Source organism: Tursiops truncatus, chromosome 2 (assembly GCF_011762595.2).
Source record: "Tursiops truncatus isolate mTurTru1 chromosome 2, mTurTru1.mat.Y, whole genome shotgun sequence".
Taxonomy (NCBI): Eukaryota; Metazoa; Chordata; class Mammalia; order Artiodactyla; family Delphinidae; genus Tursiops; species Tursiops truncatus.
In genome coordinates, this window is record NC_047035.1 from 151,782,383 (window position 1) to 151,800,088 (window position 17,706).

Genomic DNA, 17,706 nt, shown 5'->3' on the forward strand with positions numbered 1-17,706 from the left:
TATTAATTCAGATGTCTCTCTGCCCTCTAACATACATCACATCACATGACAGTTCCTGACCAGGAATGCGTTCTCTGCACACCCATGTATGGCTCAGTTCCACCAGTTCAGTTCCACCGGCCAGATCTGCTCTTCAATTTCTGGAAGTTGGGCCACAGAATTCTACATACAATATCATACCTTGCCAAAACTTCCTTTCCCCAACATTTTGTGCAAGGTAAAATCCTCGATTTTTAATTTCATACGTAGAGATGGTCTTTCTACGTTAAGTTCAGGTTCTGGACGATGGCCTACTTTCTCCATCTCATCCAAGGGAGACTCCCAGGAGATCCCCTGAGGCTCTGAAAATGGCAAATCAGTGGTTAAAAGGAAATAAGGAACAGCGGAAGGTCGTCCTAGCTACTTTGAGAACACGCTTTCTTTTCCACATCCCATTCTGAAGCTCCATTCAGAGCGATGCAGAAAGGGGTGCCTGCAGGGCAAAAGCAGCACCTCCTGCCTGGGAGCCTGGGATCTGGGGGATGGACTGTGTCTCTTTATGCAACAGACTGGGGGAAATATCAAGTTAAGAAACATTCCAATCAGCAAAAGACCATCTATGCAACAGGAATGAGCACTTTTGATAACGCCGAATCGCAGACAAATAGGGATTTTAACCAAATTGGAGGGAAAATGGTTCTCCGTTGCTTGCGTGGCTCACAGGCACAGTGGCGTCAGTTTCTGTGACCGACCACGTGGGGACGAAGAAATGGAGAGCAGATCGTTAAAGATCTGAAATGCATCGTTCGCCACAGTCTTCGAGTCAAGATACTACCTACCTTGATCATGTCTGAGACACAAGGTCTACTCCTCTGCCCGGAGACCCTTCCCAAATGTAATCCAAACCCTTCTTTAAAAAATTTTCAGGACAATTTATTCCTCACCTCCTGCCAGAGAAGGTGTAGAAAAACATTTTTGGAGCCTTCCTCCGACCCCCTTATCACATTCCTTTCTTTTAAATTGAAATACATTGACATATCACATTGTGCTAATTTAAGGTGCATAACATGTTGATTGACACATTTATCTACTGTGATATCACGAGATAGTTAGCACCTGTATCACATCACATAATTATGTCTTTTTTTGTGGTTGGAATAATGACATTTATTTTCCGATCTCTAGGTTTATCTTTCGTATTCTAAGTCCAAGGAAAATATTTTATAATGTATGCTGAAAACTATTCAGAATCACATGGTCATATCCTCTCATGAAGGACCTTCAAAGAGGAGGCTGGATAAACTTCCATAACATCAGAAATGTTAAGGACGTTAGGCTATTCTTCCCCTTTCTAATCTTTTTTTTTTTGAGTTTATTTATTTATTTTATATAGCAAGTTCTTATTAGTTATCTACTTCATACATATTAGTGTATAGATGTCAATCCCAATCTCCCAATGCATCCCACCATGCCCCCGCTTTCCCCCCTTGGTGTCCATAATCCCCTTTCTAATCTTAAAACTTTCCAGAAAAGTCTCAAAGGTACAGAATAAGATGGTCTGTGGCATTCCTAGTCTAGAGCTCTATGGAGGATTTATTTCTGTAAAACTGTTTAACCACGGCAGGGAGTAATGTTCTAAAATTCTAAGAAAATTTTGCAATTGTTTCCTCCAGAGATGCCGCATTTTCTTCTCCCACCTCAACCTCTCACCACCACCACCTGCTTATGAAGGTTTTCTAGTGGGGTATATTTTGGTTTTATAATACTTCTAAGAAGTAGGAGACTCTCTGTTGGTGGCTAGGTCTGTAATCTCGAACTAGAAAAGAATCGTTTATCAGGCCAGGTACGTGGAGAATTTAAATCCAGAGGACTCAGGTTAATCAAGGTGAATTACTGACGATTCTACGGTGGATCAGGGTAGCTACCTTTTTTCCCCGGTGCTGGTCCATACGGCAGCTTTGCTTCACCTTTTATGGAGCATGGGAGACCAATTTCAACTGGACCTTCTCTGAAGATGTGTTCAGAGTCTCTTAAGCAGCGAGCCTGGGTTACAAACAAAGAGTCAGACTACCCACCTACCCACCCACCATTAACGGGACAGTGCAGCCTGCTGTCCATGGGCGTGAAAGCCATTTCAGATCCCTAAATGTGTAAGATAACCGAATCTCTCCCTCCCCCTGGCACTCTCTCAGGGATCCCATATCCTGCGGATGTCTATCATATTTTACGTAGCAGCAGAACGTATTCGCTTCCTGCATACTTTTCTGGGGGCCAACTGGTTTATCCCATGCTATCCACATTATTCGGTCACAAATAAGAATCAAAGGCCAATGGATGGAAAAATAGCTTACGTGGGCAATGCCAAGTCTTAAAGAGGGTTCGTCCCTGGATGTGAGGATTCGGCATGCTAGTAAGTAGCAAGGCAAAAGTTGCCTTGGACTCAGTGTTTTGAAGGCATTCTAGGGATGATTCTAGCAAATATGTTTTTTCCCCCAGGCTATTATATAGTTGTCATATATAGGTATAAAACTGGCAATGAATCCTCAATAATTTTAATGAATTTATTTGTTTCTTCCCCTGCTCATTCCATGAAGAATTTAAGATCTTATAAAGATCCACACGATGCAAATGCATTAAATAAATAAGTATCTCAAGCGGGGGATGTGGACACGAAGATGAAAGTCAGTGTCAAGGCAAGTACTCAGAAATAGAGTCCACGTCGCCCTGTAGAGCTGCTACAGAGCACAGGGCAAAGGGACTGGAATAGTCCTAGTTGAGCTGAAATTGTGGGAACTTGTCCCCTAAAAGCCGTTCCTACCTGTTGAGCGCTCTCGATCATTGCCAGTGCTTCAGCCATTAGCTTCTGGTTTATGCCACAAAGGTTGGCGACCTTTGTCTGGCATCTGTGATGTACGTTCATGCCACATGCTGAAAGGAAGAAAGCGACGCCTTGAACAAGGGCAACAGAACCAACTTCCACGGACTCTGCCCGTGATCTGTTTTAGGTGCATGTATGCCCAAGGAATCACTGGCAAATCCCCGGCGCCATCTTCCCAGCAGAGGGAGACACTGAAGGCAAACAGACCAGGGCAGGGCTTTTATGCCACCGCACATTCACCTCTGATTCCCTGAGACCTTCACCCACACACCAGATGCTCCTCAGCGTGCTGCTGGGAAGTGACTTCCGCTCAAGGCAGAACCAGAGCCTGTGGATGGGGAGGAAGGCTGCTCCCAGAATGCATGTCCACTGTGCCATCGCTGAGAGTGAAAAACTGAGGTTGGCTCTTATTCCAGGGATGATCCCAGCAAATAAGTTGGTGGTAATGTGGAATGCTGGGTGGAAGGTCATTCACTGCCACTTAGACTGGGGTCCAAGCATCCCCTTTCCCACGTGGGCTGCGAGAGGCTTCTCCACCCTCTAGGCTGAAGCCTAGGGTACAGCCTCCATCGAAATGGAAATTGAGACAGTGCGGCGGTCTGTGCATATGTGAGAGGCGGGGGTGAAAGGAAGGAAAGTGTCCGGAGACCGTGTTCTCACCACATGGGAGAGTTGGGCTACTTGAACTAAGTGATCTGTATAGGCTTCTAGCTCTGAGACCTACGATGCTGGAGGAGTATCCTGATCCATTAGTCCTAAAAACAGCACGACCGTGCTGTGACTGTGGGAGCCTTCTTGTACTGGGGGTCGGGCACCTGTGTGTCTGTGTAAAGACAATATCGCTTCATGTCATTAGTCTTAGAAAAATACAAATTCTGCTTATGAAACATCACCGTTATGCCAAAAAAAAAGGTACCAAAGATTTCCCAACACCAGCAGATAGAACTCTGATCTCACGTCCTGCTAGGCTCTATAAAGGTATATCAACAGGGATTGTTACAGTGGAATTAGGCAGGAGAAGATCTAAAATCATGCCATTTTAATCTTCTTACCTTATTACTTGCCCATTTGTGTGCAAAAACTTAGCACAGTGATTGGCCTCCAACAGGTGTTCACGAAAGACAACTTTTCTTTCATCTTTATTATTTACTACAATAAAATATTCTTGAAATATTTAGGTGAAATTTTAGCCATCTTCACCTTTAGTTTTCACTAAACAGTTCATAACAAGACAAAATAAAACAGCATTTTCTAGTAGGTAAGCATAAACTATTACTCATCCCAGTATAAAGTCATAAAAATCCACCTGAAGTGGAACCTTTAATATAGTAGAGGTGCTGCTCATAATGGCTTCTGCCCTCTGAACTCTGCCTCGTTAGCTTGACTCCTCCTGGCTCCCGGATGCAGGTTTTACGCTGGGCGGCCCCATTTACTACTTATTTACTGCAAGGTAGAGGGAGGTATGTAGCGAGCATCGAGCACCTTGCTCTTTTTTTTTTTTTAAACATCTTTATTGGGCTATAATTGCTTTACAATGGTGTGTTAGTTTCTGCTTTACAACAAAGTGAATCAGTTATACATATACATATGTTCCCATATCTCTTCCCTCTTGCGTCTCCCTCCCTCCCACCCTCCCTATTTGTAATGAGGTGGATAGACCTAGAGTCTGTCACACAGAGTGAAGTAAGTCAGAAGGACAAATGCCGTATGCTAACACATATATATGGAATTCAAGAAAAAAAAAGTCATGAAGAACCTAGGGGTAAGACGGGAATAAAGACACAGACCTACTGGAGAACGGACTTGAGGATATGGGGAGGGGCACCTTGCTCTTTAAAACTGTAGCGGATCTAAGCTCCTCTCTGATGTGCCGTGAAGAGAGGCTCTGTGCCCACTAGGATCACAACGTCCTAAGTCTGTTACTAACCTAGCAGGTGATAACTGGACCTCGGTGAGTGCGAACAGTCCCTCCAGATGACTACTTTCATGGCAATTTCAGTGGCGAGAGAAAGGAGACAGGGTCAGGAGGAGTGGGGGCCCTACCTAGGAAGGAGGCTTACAGGAGAGTAAGAAGAAAAGAGAGTGAGGAAGAGGCGGGGAGAGACCCAGGGGAGAGAGTGAGAGGCGGAGATGCACATGAGGGCATGGAGGGGGGCAGACAGCGCCCAGCCTCTGGGGGTTCCAGGGAGTGACTTGGGGAAGGAGAGGGGGGAGGAGAGGGGAGAGGAAGGGGAGAAGAGAAGAGAGGGAGTAGGGTTAAGGAAGCACAGGAGGACAGGGAATGAGGAAAGAGAATGGAGTGAAGAAGGAATGTTCAAAAAGGACAGAACCCAGCAGGGCGTGGTGGAACAATGCCAAGGAATCCTGGAAGTTCTGAGCTCAGAGGCACAACCGTGCTGTTGGGACCAGCTCGGCCTCTGCAGGTGGGGCGCCTGGGCTCCAGGGAAAGAAAACTCGACAAGTGAGAGTATCACAGGAACAGGGGTGCCAGCAGACGGGGATCTGATTATTCCTGTCCGTTTGTCCCCGCAGAACACTCCAATATTACCTGTTGCCTACGACTCTTAAAGACACTCTATACAACGCCCAGCCCACCCACCCACGGACTCTTAAACAGGTGTAGAGAGGAAAGTGCGTGGTGGTACTTTGGGTGATGGAGGGACTGTTCAGGTGAATTTTGACTACCTGTGGGTTTGCCTTCAGTAATGATTTGGAGACCTAACCCCTCCCGCCTCCATTAAGATGTCACTCCAGGCTCCACCAGACACGTGGATGCAACTGGGATGAGGACAGGCAGGCAGCTAAGGGTGATCTTCCTCCTTAGGTCGGCACCCTTTATCACTTAAAAGATACAACACGCATTAGCCAGTGGCATAAGTTAAAATGGGGCTGCCCAGAAAAAATAAAGTGGCTTCTGTGTTTAATCAGTATCCTATGATAAACCACAATGGAAAAGAATATATAGTAAAAAAGAATGCATATATATGTATATAATATATATCTACACACACATATAATGTATATATATATGTGTATAACTGAATCACTTTGTTGTACAGCAGTAATTAACACAGCATTGTAAATCAACTATACTTCATTAAAAAAACTTTTTTAAATAAAACAAAATACAAAGGTCCCTGCTGAGCGAGGCACCTCTGTTTTGAATGTTATCTGGGCTCTGTCCTCCCCTCAGCTGCACTCCAAGGGCAGAAGTACTTTGTTAGTTCTTGTTGGACTTTTTCCTCCCTACCCCCTAATCCTGGCATAATAGCATCTCAGTTTCTAAAGGTTTTTGCCTTCGCAGCCTGGACTTTCAGAGAAAGAGAGCTCTTGTGCTTTTTCTCAAGGTCCGGCTGAATAACTCCACGGTGGAGGGCAGCAGGCTCGGGCTCTGCTCTCAGGCCGTCAGCATCAGAGCTGGGCCTCTTCCCGTGCACGTGGAGTTCACAGCACGCTTTGGGGACAGGCTCGCCAGCTTAAGTCAGGCAGTTTTCTGCGCAGGACTAACCAGCAGCGAAACAGACGTGCCAGGCTCGCTCCCTGATGGAGCCGCAGGCAGAATCGCACTCGCTGGTGCTAAGGAGAGCAGCAGGGGCAGGGCTGGGGCTGCGGAGGTCAGGAAGGGGCAGCTCCAGGGGAGGGAGCCAGTCAGAGGAGAATCAGGCAGGTACCACAGAAGGCATGGGGCCAGGGGCTGTGACATTTGACCTGGAAGACTGGGCACTTCTCTGGGAAACAAGGCATGGGGTGGGGACAGGTGGAAGGAAAAGAACAGCAGTGGCTTGTTATCGGGGAACTGCTCATTCAGGATCACGGGGCTTTTCCGGGCTGGACGGAGAAGCCAGTCATCTCCATCCTCCCCCCCGCCCCGCCCCGCTCCCTGGTTCTCTCCATCAAAGCTGCAAATCCAGCCGCAGGGGGTTCCAGGGGGGCCACGCTCATTAAACTCACCATCACACTTGAGGCCTTGCCTCGCCAGGCCCCAGAGCAGGGTCCCACAGTGCTCACAGAAGGTGGGGCTCTTGTAATTGTAGACCTTAAATCTGTGTGGCATGTCGATTTTGAACCTCTCCTTGTGGAACTGAAAGGGAAAAAGAATGCGTGATGGTCGGTGTGTCCCCACTTCCCCGCTTTTCACGTCTTAGCAGATACTTCAGCACAGTGAACAGAATAATAAAAACACTGCAGTGATGTTTATTAGAACCCATAATTTTTACTTGTCAAGCCTTATAGTCATGTCCAAAGAAGACAAGAAGCCGTTAGCTCTTCTAGGTCAAGGGCAAGGGGGCAAGTCTGCGGCCTTCCCACAGACGGGCTAAGATTTCAGGAAGAGGAGACCAGGGTTATTTATTTAAATGGGAGCTAAGTAAACGTACTTCCCTTCTTTTTTTTGCGGTATGCGGGCCTCTCACTATTGTGGCCTCTCCCATTGTGGAGCACAGGCTCCGGACACGCAGGCTCAGCGGCCATGGCTCACGGGCCCAGCCGCTCCACGGCATGTGGGATCTTCCCGGACCGGGGCACGAACCCGTGTCCCCTGCATCGGCAGGCAGACTCTCAACCACTGTGCCACCAGGGAAGCCCCTCCCTTCCTATTTTAATATAAATATTTCCTTTTCTCTTTTAACCTAGCGCTAGTGCTTTAACCTTTGGAAGATGTTACATAATGCCTCCTCTAGAGAGATCGGTTTATTAGTGTGGGAGCCCAAGGTGGGAAGGCTTTTCACACTGCTTATACATGAACCGAAGAGACAAGAGGTAGATAACAGTTCTACCAGGTGCTGTGATAGACACGTTAGACACGTCACGTGTTATCTTTTACATGTGTGATATCTCATACAACCCTCAAAATACCTCTTTTGAAGCAGCCTCTGTTAGTATCCTGCTTTGATAGGTGGGGAGATTCAGCACAGATAGGGCCAGACACTTGTCTAGGACACACAGCCATCAACTGAGCTGGGATATCTATGAGCCTGACAGTCCGAATCTGAGCCCACCCCCTCTTTCACCATTACTCTTCGCTCTCTCAAAATAAATGTGATGGTTTAAGGGATGGAGAGAAGGGAGATGACAGAGGGATGCTGATAGTAGATACAGTGAAGATTTTCTTTTTTAAAGTGTTCTAGAGTTTAAATTCTCCCCTTTAATCAAACTTATTACATTAACAACAACAAAAAATCAGGCACTTTGATTCCTGGCAAGAATACCAATATTCTTGTGCAGTATAAAAAGTTTTATTTACTTGAGACTTAAAGTCTCTACAAAAGTTTTTAATTAAACAATGTCTTTGAGAACATGTACAGTAAAGTGGCCTTATTTGTTAAAGGAATACATATTCTCATGGTGGCTTCCGGTCAGCATTTAGTCTTTAGAATGGCTACTTAGAATGGCTTAAAAGCTGCCCAGCACTTACTCGAGATATTTTCAACCAAGAAAAAGTGCCTTTCAGAACTCCTATTTCGTAGAAACTTTTCCACATAAATATGAACAAGTGATGTCAAGGTCCAGGCTAGGAGACTTCTACTTCAAATCCTGAACACAAGTCCAAATGCTTCAAGATGTGTCTGCGAAAGACTACACATCTGTACTTTCCAACACGACAGTCACTCACCCACGTGGGCCAACACTTACAAGGTGTTGAAAAGATGTGCTGTTAAGTGTAAAATACATACTGGATTACGACAACTTTGTATGAAAAAAAACAATGTAAAATATCTCAATTTTGTATATTGAGTCTATCCTGAAATGATAATATTGGAGCAGATTGGGTTACATAAAGTATATCGTTAAGATGAATTCCACCTGTTGCTTTTTCCGGTCTTTCATGTGGCTACTTAAAAGTTTAAAATTTGACCTGTGGCTCTCATTCTAGTCCTACTGGACGTTAGCCATTGAAGTTCACAGTCATGCTTACAATTTGTGATTTTGCCAGGAAAGCTGAAGGCATCAGATAAAGGGAGCAGGCGGGGGCGGGATGAAAAGAGGCACTGTGATTTCAACAACAAAAGCCTTAGTCTGGGAGACTGAGATCCGAATTCTAGTCTGCCAGGTGAAAGTGGCTGACCTTGGACAAACTACTTCAACCTCTTTGAGCCTTGGCAGAGTCACTCATAACAGGAGATTATCCCCTTCTGGCTCTAAATTTTAAAAGACATTCTACTCTGGAAAAACCCAACCGATCTGCTGTCTCTTTGCCTACCCCTTTGCTGGAGAAAACCACACACCCGGGAGATGGCTGCCCTAAACTCAAATGGACTTGCAACTGTGCTTGGCAATCCTGCTGCTTTTCTTGAATCCCCTTGCCCTGCCATCTATGAGATAATTATTTTAGAGCTCCTTCTTCCTCCTCAAAGACACTTGCTGCCTTCTTTCTTCCCCTAGTCCTCAGACTTCATCGAGGACCTAAGTCATCTAAGGGAAGCTCCCTCATCCGTCCTTCCCCAAATCTGCAAACCTACCTTCACCTACAACCATCTCTCCAACTCCTTCCTGTCCGTCAGAGTTTCATGTCCATGTGGCTTTGGACCTCTTCCCTTCTTGCCAAGACTGACTGCTTTGGTTGCCTCTCTCTCTCTGCAGCTCCATCTGCCTCCCTCTCCCACAGAGTAAAGTCTAACTTGCCCCCAGATGATACATCTCAAAGTTCATTCTGAAAGAAATACTTGCCTCTCAATATAAGCATTACATATCTGTTACCCTCCCTTGTCAACGCTCACATCTGCATTTTATAACCATTGCCTCTACTCTTTAACTGTCACTTCTAGCTGTAGATGCCACAGGAGTCGTTCTCACATAATTGATCAGAACTATGCTTTCTGGCCACCTTTCTGTGATGGTTTTCTGGAAAAGGTAGAATCATTAAAATTCTTCTTGTGCTCTCTTATTCATCCCCTAGTTTTGGATCTCAGTAACCATCACCACTGGAGAGGAAAGGGTTTTAGGGTGTGCAAGGAAAAATATAAGCATTCAAATTCAGGCATTAGGAACAAGAAATAGCGGGCTGTAAAAATCAGGATAAAATCATCGTATTTCAGACAGAGAGGAATCTAGGTCCGTACCATGGTTTCTCGGCTGTTGACAGCTGATCCGGTGCACTTCGCTATAACCTTATCGATACACTTCTTGTGAATTGCTGCATTGCATTCTGAAACGAAATGGCTACAGCTTGAGATTTCAGAAGTTAAGGGACAACTAAACGAAAAGAATGACGATAATACAAAAGAAATCCTTCTGACTTACGTCGACACTGGTAGCCCTGTTTGTTCAGACCCCTGCAATAAAGCACACGTTTGAACATTTATATGGACCTTTGAGTCAACAGCAGTAGCAAAAACATTTAAAAGATGAACAAGAAAGATCCCATAGCTTTCTGCCATCACAGAGCATTTTCTGATCTGAAGCACTAGTCTATTATTAGCCAAGAGTGTTAACATGTGCTTTTATTTATTTATTTATTTATTTATTTTTTGCGGTACGCGGGCCTCTCACTGTTGTGGCCTCTCCCGTTGCGGAGCACAGGCTCCGGACGCGCAGGCTCAGCGGCCATGGCTCACGGGCCCAGCCGCTCCGCGGCACGTGGGATCTTCCCAGACCAGGGCACGAACCCACGTCCCCTGCATCGGCAGGCGGACTCTCAACCACTGCGCCACCAGGGAAGCCCCGTGCTTTTATTTTAACCTGCTTTGTGAAAAGTCTGATAATTAGATAAATAAGGAGTTGTTGATTTCCCTACCATTTGCATATTTTCCAAACAAACATGTAGAGATAAAAATGCCTGACCAAAAATGGATAAAGCGGGGGCGGGGGGGGGGGGGGACTTCCCTGGTGGTCCAGTGATAAAGAATCCACCTTCCCATACAGGGGACGCGAGTTCGATCCCTGGTTGGGGAACTAAGATCCCACATGCCGCAGGGCAACTAAGCCCGCGCGCCACAACTACAGAAGAGAAAACCCGCATGCCACAGCTACTGAGAAACCCGCACACTGCCGCAACTAGAGAAGCCCGTGTGCCGCAACGGAAGACCCTGCGTGCCTCAACAAAAGACCCTGCATGCCACAACTAAGACCCAATGCAGCCAAAAAAAGAAAAAAATTTTTAAATTAATATTTAAAAAAATGGATCACGGGATCATGGTAGCAAATTTCCACGTCTACGCTTAAAAATTCAATGTCTCGCTAAGCTCAGTACAGATAAGCAAAGATATCTACATTTATAACATTTTATTTTATAACATTTTATTTCCTCTTTCTGAGTATCTGAGAATATGTGCAACTAATGAATTCTCAAGCTTAAGACCGAAGCCTGAGTAACATTCACTCTTAGAAAGGAAGGAGGTTCAAGTCATTAGATGAAGACAGTTGATGGAAATCCACCAAAAGCCTACTTGACCTCTGGATACCCTGGTTACACAGGGGTTAAGGAGAGAACACCCCAGAAGAGGCGAGGAGGCTGAGGCCAGAGATAGGAGTCATTTCAAGTCTCCACTCCCCCATAGCCTTCGCTGTGTGTTTACTGAGGGTTGAACCAATCTCTCTGTTTGAGGGCTCTTAAGACACCCAAGAGCCCTGTAAACATTGAAACCCATTAGCTCCAACGGGCAAGTGTTGCCTTTTGCAGACATTAGTAGCAGCACGGTTGGGCTGTTGAGCTGGTGGCGGTTTTGGCTGTAAAACTGTGCTTACGATAAAGCTCTCTCCTTCTTCTTTCCCTTCCCGCTCACCCCCATAAGCCTCCCATTTAATTGGAAACTGAAGTCCTTGGAACCTTTCCTAAGGAGGCTGGTTTCCTGGCTCTACAAGAGTTATATTATGAAAATGTTCTAGAGAGTCACACCCTTTGAACCTTCTCCATCCAGGTGAGGCCACTGGAAACTCTCAGGTGGTACCTATTCCGGCACACTTCCCCAAGGTGGGGCATGCCAGACCTGGTGGATCGAGAAGATGCGACAGAATGCATAACTTGAAGCTTGGAGTGCAATGCTGAGTTACCATACCAGACAAACTCATGGCAGACGGAGCAAAACGTGGGTTGTGGGAAAAAGGTGGCCGTGAACTCATGGCACTTGACGTGGTGGACCTTGGCCTGTTTGATGGCTCCTCGGCGCTGGTGCAGAGCAAAGAAGCCTTCGTTCTCGAATTCACTCATGTCCTTTGTGTCTGCAGGAAGAGGACAGGGGACAGAGTGACATTCTGCCATGTGACTGTCAGAGCTTGGGGGAGCGGGGCTGGGGGAGATGGGGAAGGGAAGAGACTGACGAGGAATGAGACAAGCATCGAGACCAGCAAACCCCAAGTGCTGCTTTTTTTTTTTTTGAATTTTATTTATTTTTTACACAGCACATTTTTATTAGTTATCTATTTTATACATATTAGTGTATATATGTCAATACTAATCTCCCAATTCATCCCACCCCACCCCTCACTTTCCCCATTTGGTGTCCATACATTTGTTCTCTACATCTGTGTCTCTATTTCTGCTTTGCAGATAGGTTCATCTGTACCATTTTTCTAGATTCCACATATATACGTTAATATACGATATTTGTTTTCCTCTGACTTACTTCACTCTGTATGACAGTCTCTAGGTCCATACATGTCTCTAAAAATGACCCAATTTCGTTCCTTTTTATCGCAGAGTAATATTCCATTGTATATGTGTGCCACATCTTCTTTATCCATTCATCTGTTGATGGGCATTTAGGTTGCTTCCATGACCTGGCTATTGTAAATAGTGCTGCAATGAACACTGGGGTGCATGTGTTTTTTTGAATTATGGTTTCCTCAGGGTATATGCCCAGTAGTGGGATTGCTGGGTTATATGGTAATTCCATTTTTAGTTTTTTAAGGAACCTCCATAGTGTTCTCCATAGTGGCTGTATCAATTTACACTCCCACCATAGCGCAAGAGGGTTCTCTTTTCTCCACACCCTCTCCAGCGTTTGTTGTTTGTAGATTTATTTTTAATTTTTTTGCTGATTTTTTAACATCTTTATTGGAGTATAATTGCTTTACAATTGAGTGTCAGTTTCTGCTTTATAACAAAGTGACTCAGCTATACATATACATATATCCCCATATCTCTTCCCTCTTGCGTCTCCCTCCCTCCACCCTCCCTATCCCACCCCTCTAGGTGGTCACAAAGCACCAGGCTGATCTCCCTGTGCTATGCGGCTGCTTCCCACTAGCTATCTATTTTACATTTGGTAGTGTATATATGTCCATGCCACTCTCTCACTTAGTCCCAGCTTACCGTTCCCCCTCCCTGTGTCGTCAAGTCCATTCTCTAGTAGGTCTGCGTCTTTATTCGTCATCCTTGCGCAGGGGCCATACTAATCTTCTCTGTATTGTTCCAATTTTAGTATATGTGCTGCCGAAGTGAGCACTGTTGTTTGTAGAGTGATGGCCACTCTAAGTGGTGTGAGGTGATACCTCATTATAGTTTTGATTTCCATTTCCTAATAATTAGTGATGTTGAGCAGCTTTTCATGTGCTTCGTGGCCATCTGTATGTCTTCTTTGGAGAGATGCCTATTTAGGTCTTCTGCCCATTTTTGGATTGGGTAGTTTGTTGTTTTAATATTGAGCTGCATGAGCTGTTTATATATTTTGGAGATTAATCCTGTGTCCTCTGATTTGTTTGCAAATATTTTCTCCCATTCTGAGGGTTGTCTATTCGTTTTGTTTATAGTTTCCTTTGCTATGCAAAAACTTTTAAGTTCCATTAGGTCCCACTTCTTTATTTTTGTTTTTTATTTCCATTACTCTAGGAGGTGGATCAATAAAGATCTTACTGTGATTTATGTCACAGAGCATTCTTCGTACACTTTCCTTTAAGAGTTTTATAGTGTCTGGTCTTACATTTAGGTCTTTAATCTATTTTGAGTTTATTTTTGTGTATGGTGTCAGGGAGTGTTCTAATTTCATTCTTTTACATGTAGCTATCCAGTTTTCCCAGCACCACTTATTGAGGAGATTGTCTTTTCTCCATTGTATATCCTTGCCTCCTTTGTCACAGATTAGTTGACCACAGGTGCGTGGCTTTATCTCTGGGCTTTCCATCCTGTTCCATCGATCTATTTCTGTTTTTGTGCCAGCACCATACTGTCTTGATTACTGTAGCTTTGTAGTATAGTCTGAAGTCAGGGAGTCTGATTCCTCCAGCTCCGTTTTTTCCCCCTCAGGACTGCTTTGGCTATTCGGGGTCTTTTGTGTCTCCATACAAATTTTAAGATTTTTTTTCTAGTTCTGTAAAAAATGCCACTGGTAATTTGACAGGGATTGCATTGAATCTGTAGATTGCTCTGGGTAGTATAGTCATTTTCACAATATTGATTCTTCCAATCCAAGAACATGGTATATCTCTTCAACTGTTTGTGTCATCTTTGATTTCTTTCATCAGTGTCTTATAGTTTTCTGAGTATAGGTCATTTACCTCCTTGGGTAGGTTTATTCCTAGGTATTTTATTCTTTTTGTTGCAATGGTGAATGGGATTGTTTCCTTAATTTCTTTCTGATCTTTTGTTGTTAGTGTTTAGGAATGCAAGAGATTTCTGTGCATTAATTTTGTATCCTGCTACTTTACCAAATTCATTGATTAGCTCTAGCAGTTTTCTGGTGGCATCTTTAGGATTCTCTATGTATAGTATCATGTCATCTGCAAACAGTGACAGTTTTACTTCTTCTTTTCCAATTTGTAATCCTTTTATTTCTTTTTCTTCTCTGATTGCCGAGGCTAGGACTTCCAAAACTATGTTGAATAACAGTGGCGAGAGTGGACATCCTTGTCTTGTTCCTGATCTTAGAGGAAATACTTTCAGTTTTTCGCCATCAAGATGATGTTGGGTGTGGGTTTGTCATATATGGCCTTCATTATGCTGAGGGAGGTTCCCTGTATGCCCACTTTCTGGAGAGTTTTATCATAAATCGGAGAGTTTTATCATAAATCGGTTCACTCTATGCCCACTTTCTGGTGAGTTTTATCATAAATCGGTGTTGAATTTTGTCAAAAGCTTTTTCTGCATCTATTGAGATGATCATATGGTTTTTATTCTTCAGTTTGTTAATATGGTGTATCTGATGAATTTGTGTATATTAAAGAATCCTTACATCCCTGGGATAAATCCCACTTGATCATGGGGTATGATCCTTCTAATGTGTTGCTGGATTCTGTTTGCTAATATTTTGTTGAGGATTTTTGCATCTAAATTCATCAGTGATATGGGTCTGTAATTTTCTGTTTTTGTAGTATCTCTGTCTGGTTTTGGTAACAGGGTGATGGTGGCCTTGTAGAATGAGTTTGGGAGTGTTCCTTCCTCTGCAATTTTTTGGAAGAGTTTGAGAAGGATGGGTGTTAGCTCTTCTCTAAATTGTTGACAGAATTCACCTGTGAAGCCATCTGGTCCTGTACTTTTGTTTGTTGGAAAATTTTTAATCACAGTTTCAATTTCATTACTTGTGATTGGTCTGTTCATATTTTCTATTTCTTCCTGGTTCAGTCTTGGAAGGTTATACCTTTCGAAGAATTTGTCCATTTTTTCTAGGTCGTCCATTATATTGGCATAGTGTTGCTTGTAGTAGTCTTTTATGATGTTTTGTATTTCTGCAGTGTCTGTTGTAACTTCTTTTTCATTTCTAATTTTATTGATTTGAGTCCTTTCCCTCTTTTTTCTTGATGAGTCTGGCTAAAGGTTTATCCATTTTGTTTATCTTCTCAGAGAATCAGCTTTCAGTTTTATTGATCTTTTCTATTGTTTTCTTTGTTTCTATTTCATTTATTTCTGCTCTGATCTTTCTTTCTTTCCTTCTACTACCTTTGGGTTTTGTTCTTCTTTCACTAGTTCCTTTAGGTGTAAGGTTAGATTGAGATTTTTCTTGTTTCTTTAGTTAGGCTTGTATAGCTATAAACTTCCCTCTTAGAACTGCTTTTGCTGCATACCATAGGTTTTGGATTGTCGTGTTTTCATTGTCATTTGTCTGTAGGTATTTTTTGATTTCCTTTTTGATGTCTTCAGTGATCTCTTGGGTATTTACTAACGTATTGTTTAGCCTCCATGAGTTTGTGTTTTTTACCTTTTTTTCCCTGTAATTAATTTATAATCTCATAGCATTGTGGTCAGAAAAGATGGCTGATATGATTTCAATTTTCTTAAATTTACTGAGGCTTGATTTGTGACCCAAGATGTGATCTATCCTGCAAAATGTTCCATGCACACTTGAGAAGAAAGTGTAATCTGTTGTTTTTGGATGGAATGTCCTATTAATATCAAATAAATCTATCTGGTCAGTTGTGTCATTTAAAGCTTGTGTTTCCTTATTAATTTTCTGTTTGGATGATCTGTCCATTGGTGTGAGTGAGGTGTTAAAGTCCCCCACTATTATTGTGTTTCTGTCGATTTCCTCTTTTACAGCAGTTAGCAGTTGCCTTATGTATTGAGGAGCTCTTATGTTGGGTGCATATATATTTATAATTGTTATATCTTCTTCTTGGATTGATCCCTTGATCATTATGTAGTGTCCTTCCTTGTCTCTTGTAACATTCTTTAAAGTCTATTTTATCTGATATGAGTATTGCTACTCCAGCTTTCTTTTGATTTCCATTTGCATGGAATATCTTTTTCCATCCCCTCACTTTCAGTCTGTATGTGTCCCTAAGTCTGAAGTGGGTCTCTTGTAGACAGTATATGGGTCTTGTTTTTGTATCAATTCAGTGAGCCTGTCTTTTGGTTGGAGCATTTAATCCATGTACGTTTAAGGTAATTATCGATATGTATGTTCCTATTACCATTTTCTTAATTGTTATGGGTTTGTTTTTGTAGGTCCTTTTCTTCTCTTGTGTTTCCCACTTAGAGAAGTTCCTTTAGCACTTGTTGTAGAGATGGTTTGGTGGTGCTGAATTCTCTTAGCTTTTGCTTATCTGTAAAGCTTTTGAGTTCTGCATTGAAATCTGAATGAGATCCTTGCTGGGTAGAGTAATCTTGGTTGTAGGTTCTTCCCTTTCATCACTTCAAATATATCGTGCCACTCCCTTCTGACTTGTAGAGTTTCCACTGAGAAATCAGCTGTTAACCTTATGGGAGTTCCCTTGTATGTTGTCATTTTTCCCTTGTTGCTTTCAATAATTTTTGTCAATCTGATTACCATGTGTCTTGGTGTGTTTCTCCTTGAGTTTATCCAGCCTGGGACTCTGTGCTTCCTGCACTTGGGTGGCTATTTCCTTTCCCATGTTAGGGAAATTTTTGACTATAATCTCTTCAAATATTTTCTCGGGTCCTTTCTGTCTTCTCCTTCTGGGACCCCTATAATGCAAATGCTGTTGCGTTTAATGTTGTCCCAGAGGTCTGTTAGGCTGTATTCATTTCTTTTCCTTTTTTCTTTATTCTGTTCCGTGGCAGTGAATTCTCCCATTCTGTCTTCCAGGTCACTTATCTGTTCTTATGCCTCAGTTATTCTACTATTGATTCCTGCTAGTTCATTTTTCATTTCAGTTATTGTATTGTTCATCTGTTTGTTTGCTCTTTAATTCTTCTAGGTGTTTGTTCCTTAATTTTTCTAGGTCTTTGTTAAACATCTCTTGCATCCTCTCGATCTTTGCCTCCATTCTTTTTCCAAGGTCCTGGATTATCTTCACTATGATTATTCTGAATTCCTTTTCTGGAAGGTTGGCTACCTCCACTTCATTTAGTTGTTTTTCTGGGGTTTTATCTTGTTCCTTCATCTGGTACATAGTCCTCTGCCTTTTCATTTTGTCTATCTTTCTGTGAATGTGGTTTTCATTCCACAGGCTGCAGAATTGTAGTTCTTCTTGCTTCTGCTGTCTGCCCTCTCCTAAGTACTTCTTAAGGTTGGTACAAT

The 17,706-nt window shown here is 43.2% G+C and overlaps 1 protein-coding gene and 1 non-coding gene across 5 annotated transcripts in view; both read right to left on the minus strand.

Annotated features, from left to right (window-relative positions):
• The window catches only part of PRKCQ (protein kinase C theta), a 148,625-nt gene that overhangs the window by 70,605 nt on the left and 60,314 nt on the right, over positions 1 to 17,706 (minus strand). For all 4 annotated transcript variants that reach the window (XM_019933224.3, XM_033852335.2, XM_033852336.2 and 1 more), the window contains 7 exons: positions 11,851 to 12,013; positions 10,097 to 10,128; positions 9,916 to 10,001; positions 6,809 to 6,938; positions 2,798 to 2,907; positions 1,905 to 2,022; positions 181 to 341 (listed from right to left, as the gene is read on the minus strand). In XM_019933224.3, the coding sequence (XP_019788783.1) occupies positions 181 to 341; positions 1,905 to 2,022; positions 2,798 to 2,907; positions 6,809 to 6,938; positions 9,916 to 10,001; positions 10,097 to 10,128; positions 11,851 to 12,013 (800 nt within the window). The remainder of the gene's footprint in view (positions 1 to 180; positions 342 to 1,904; positions 2,023 to 2,797; positions 2,908 to 6,808; positions 6,939 to 9,915; positions 10,002 to 10,096; positions 10,129 to 11,850; positions 12,014 to 17,706) is intronic.
• Positions 13,132 to 13,239, minus strand: LOC117311274 (U6 spliceosomal RNA). The gene has a single exon (XR_004525498.1). It is a non-coding gene; the product is annotated as a U6 spliceosomal RNA (small nuclear RNA).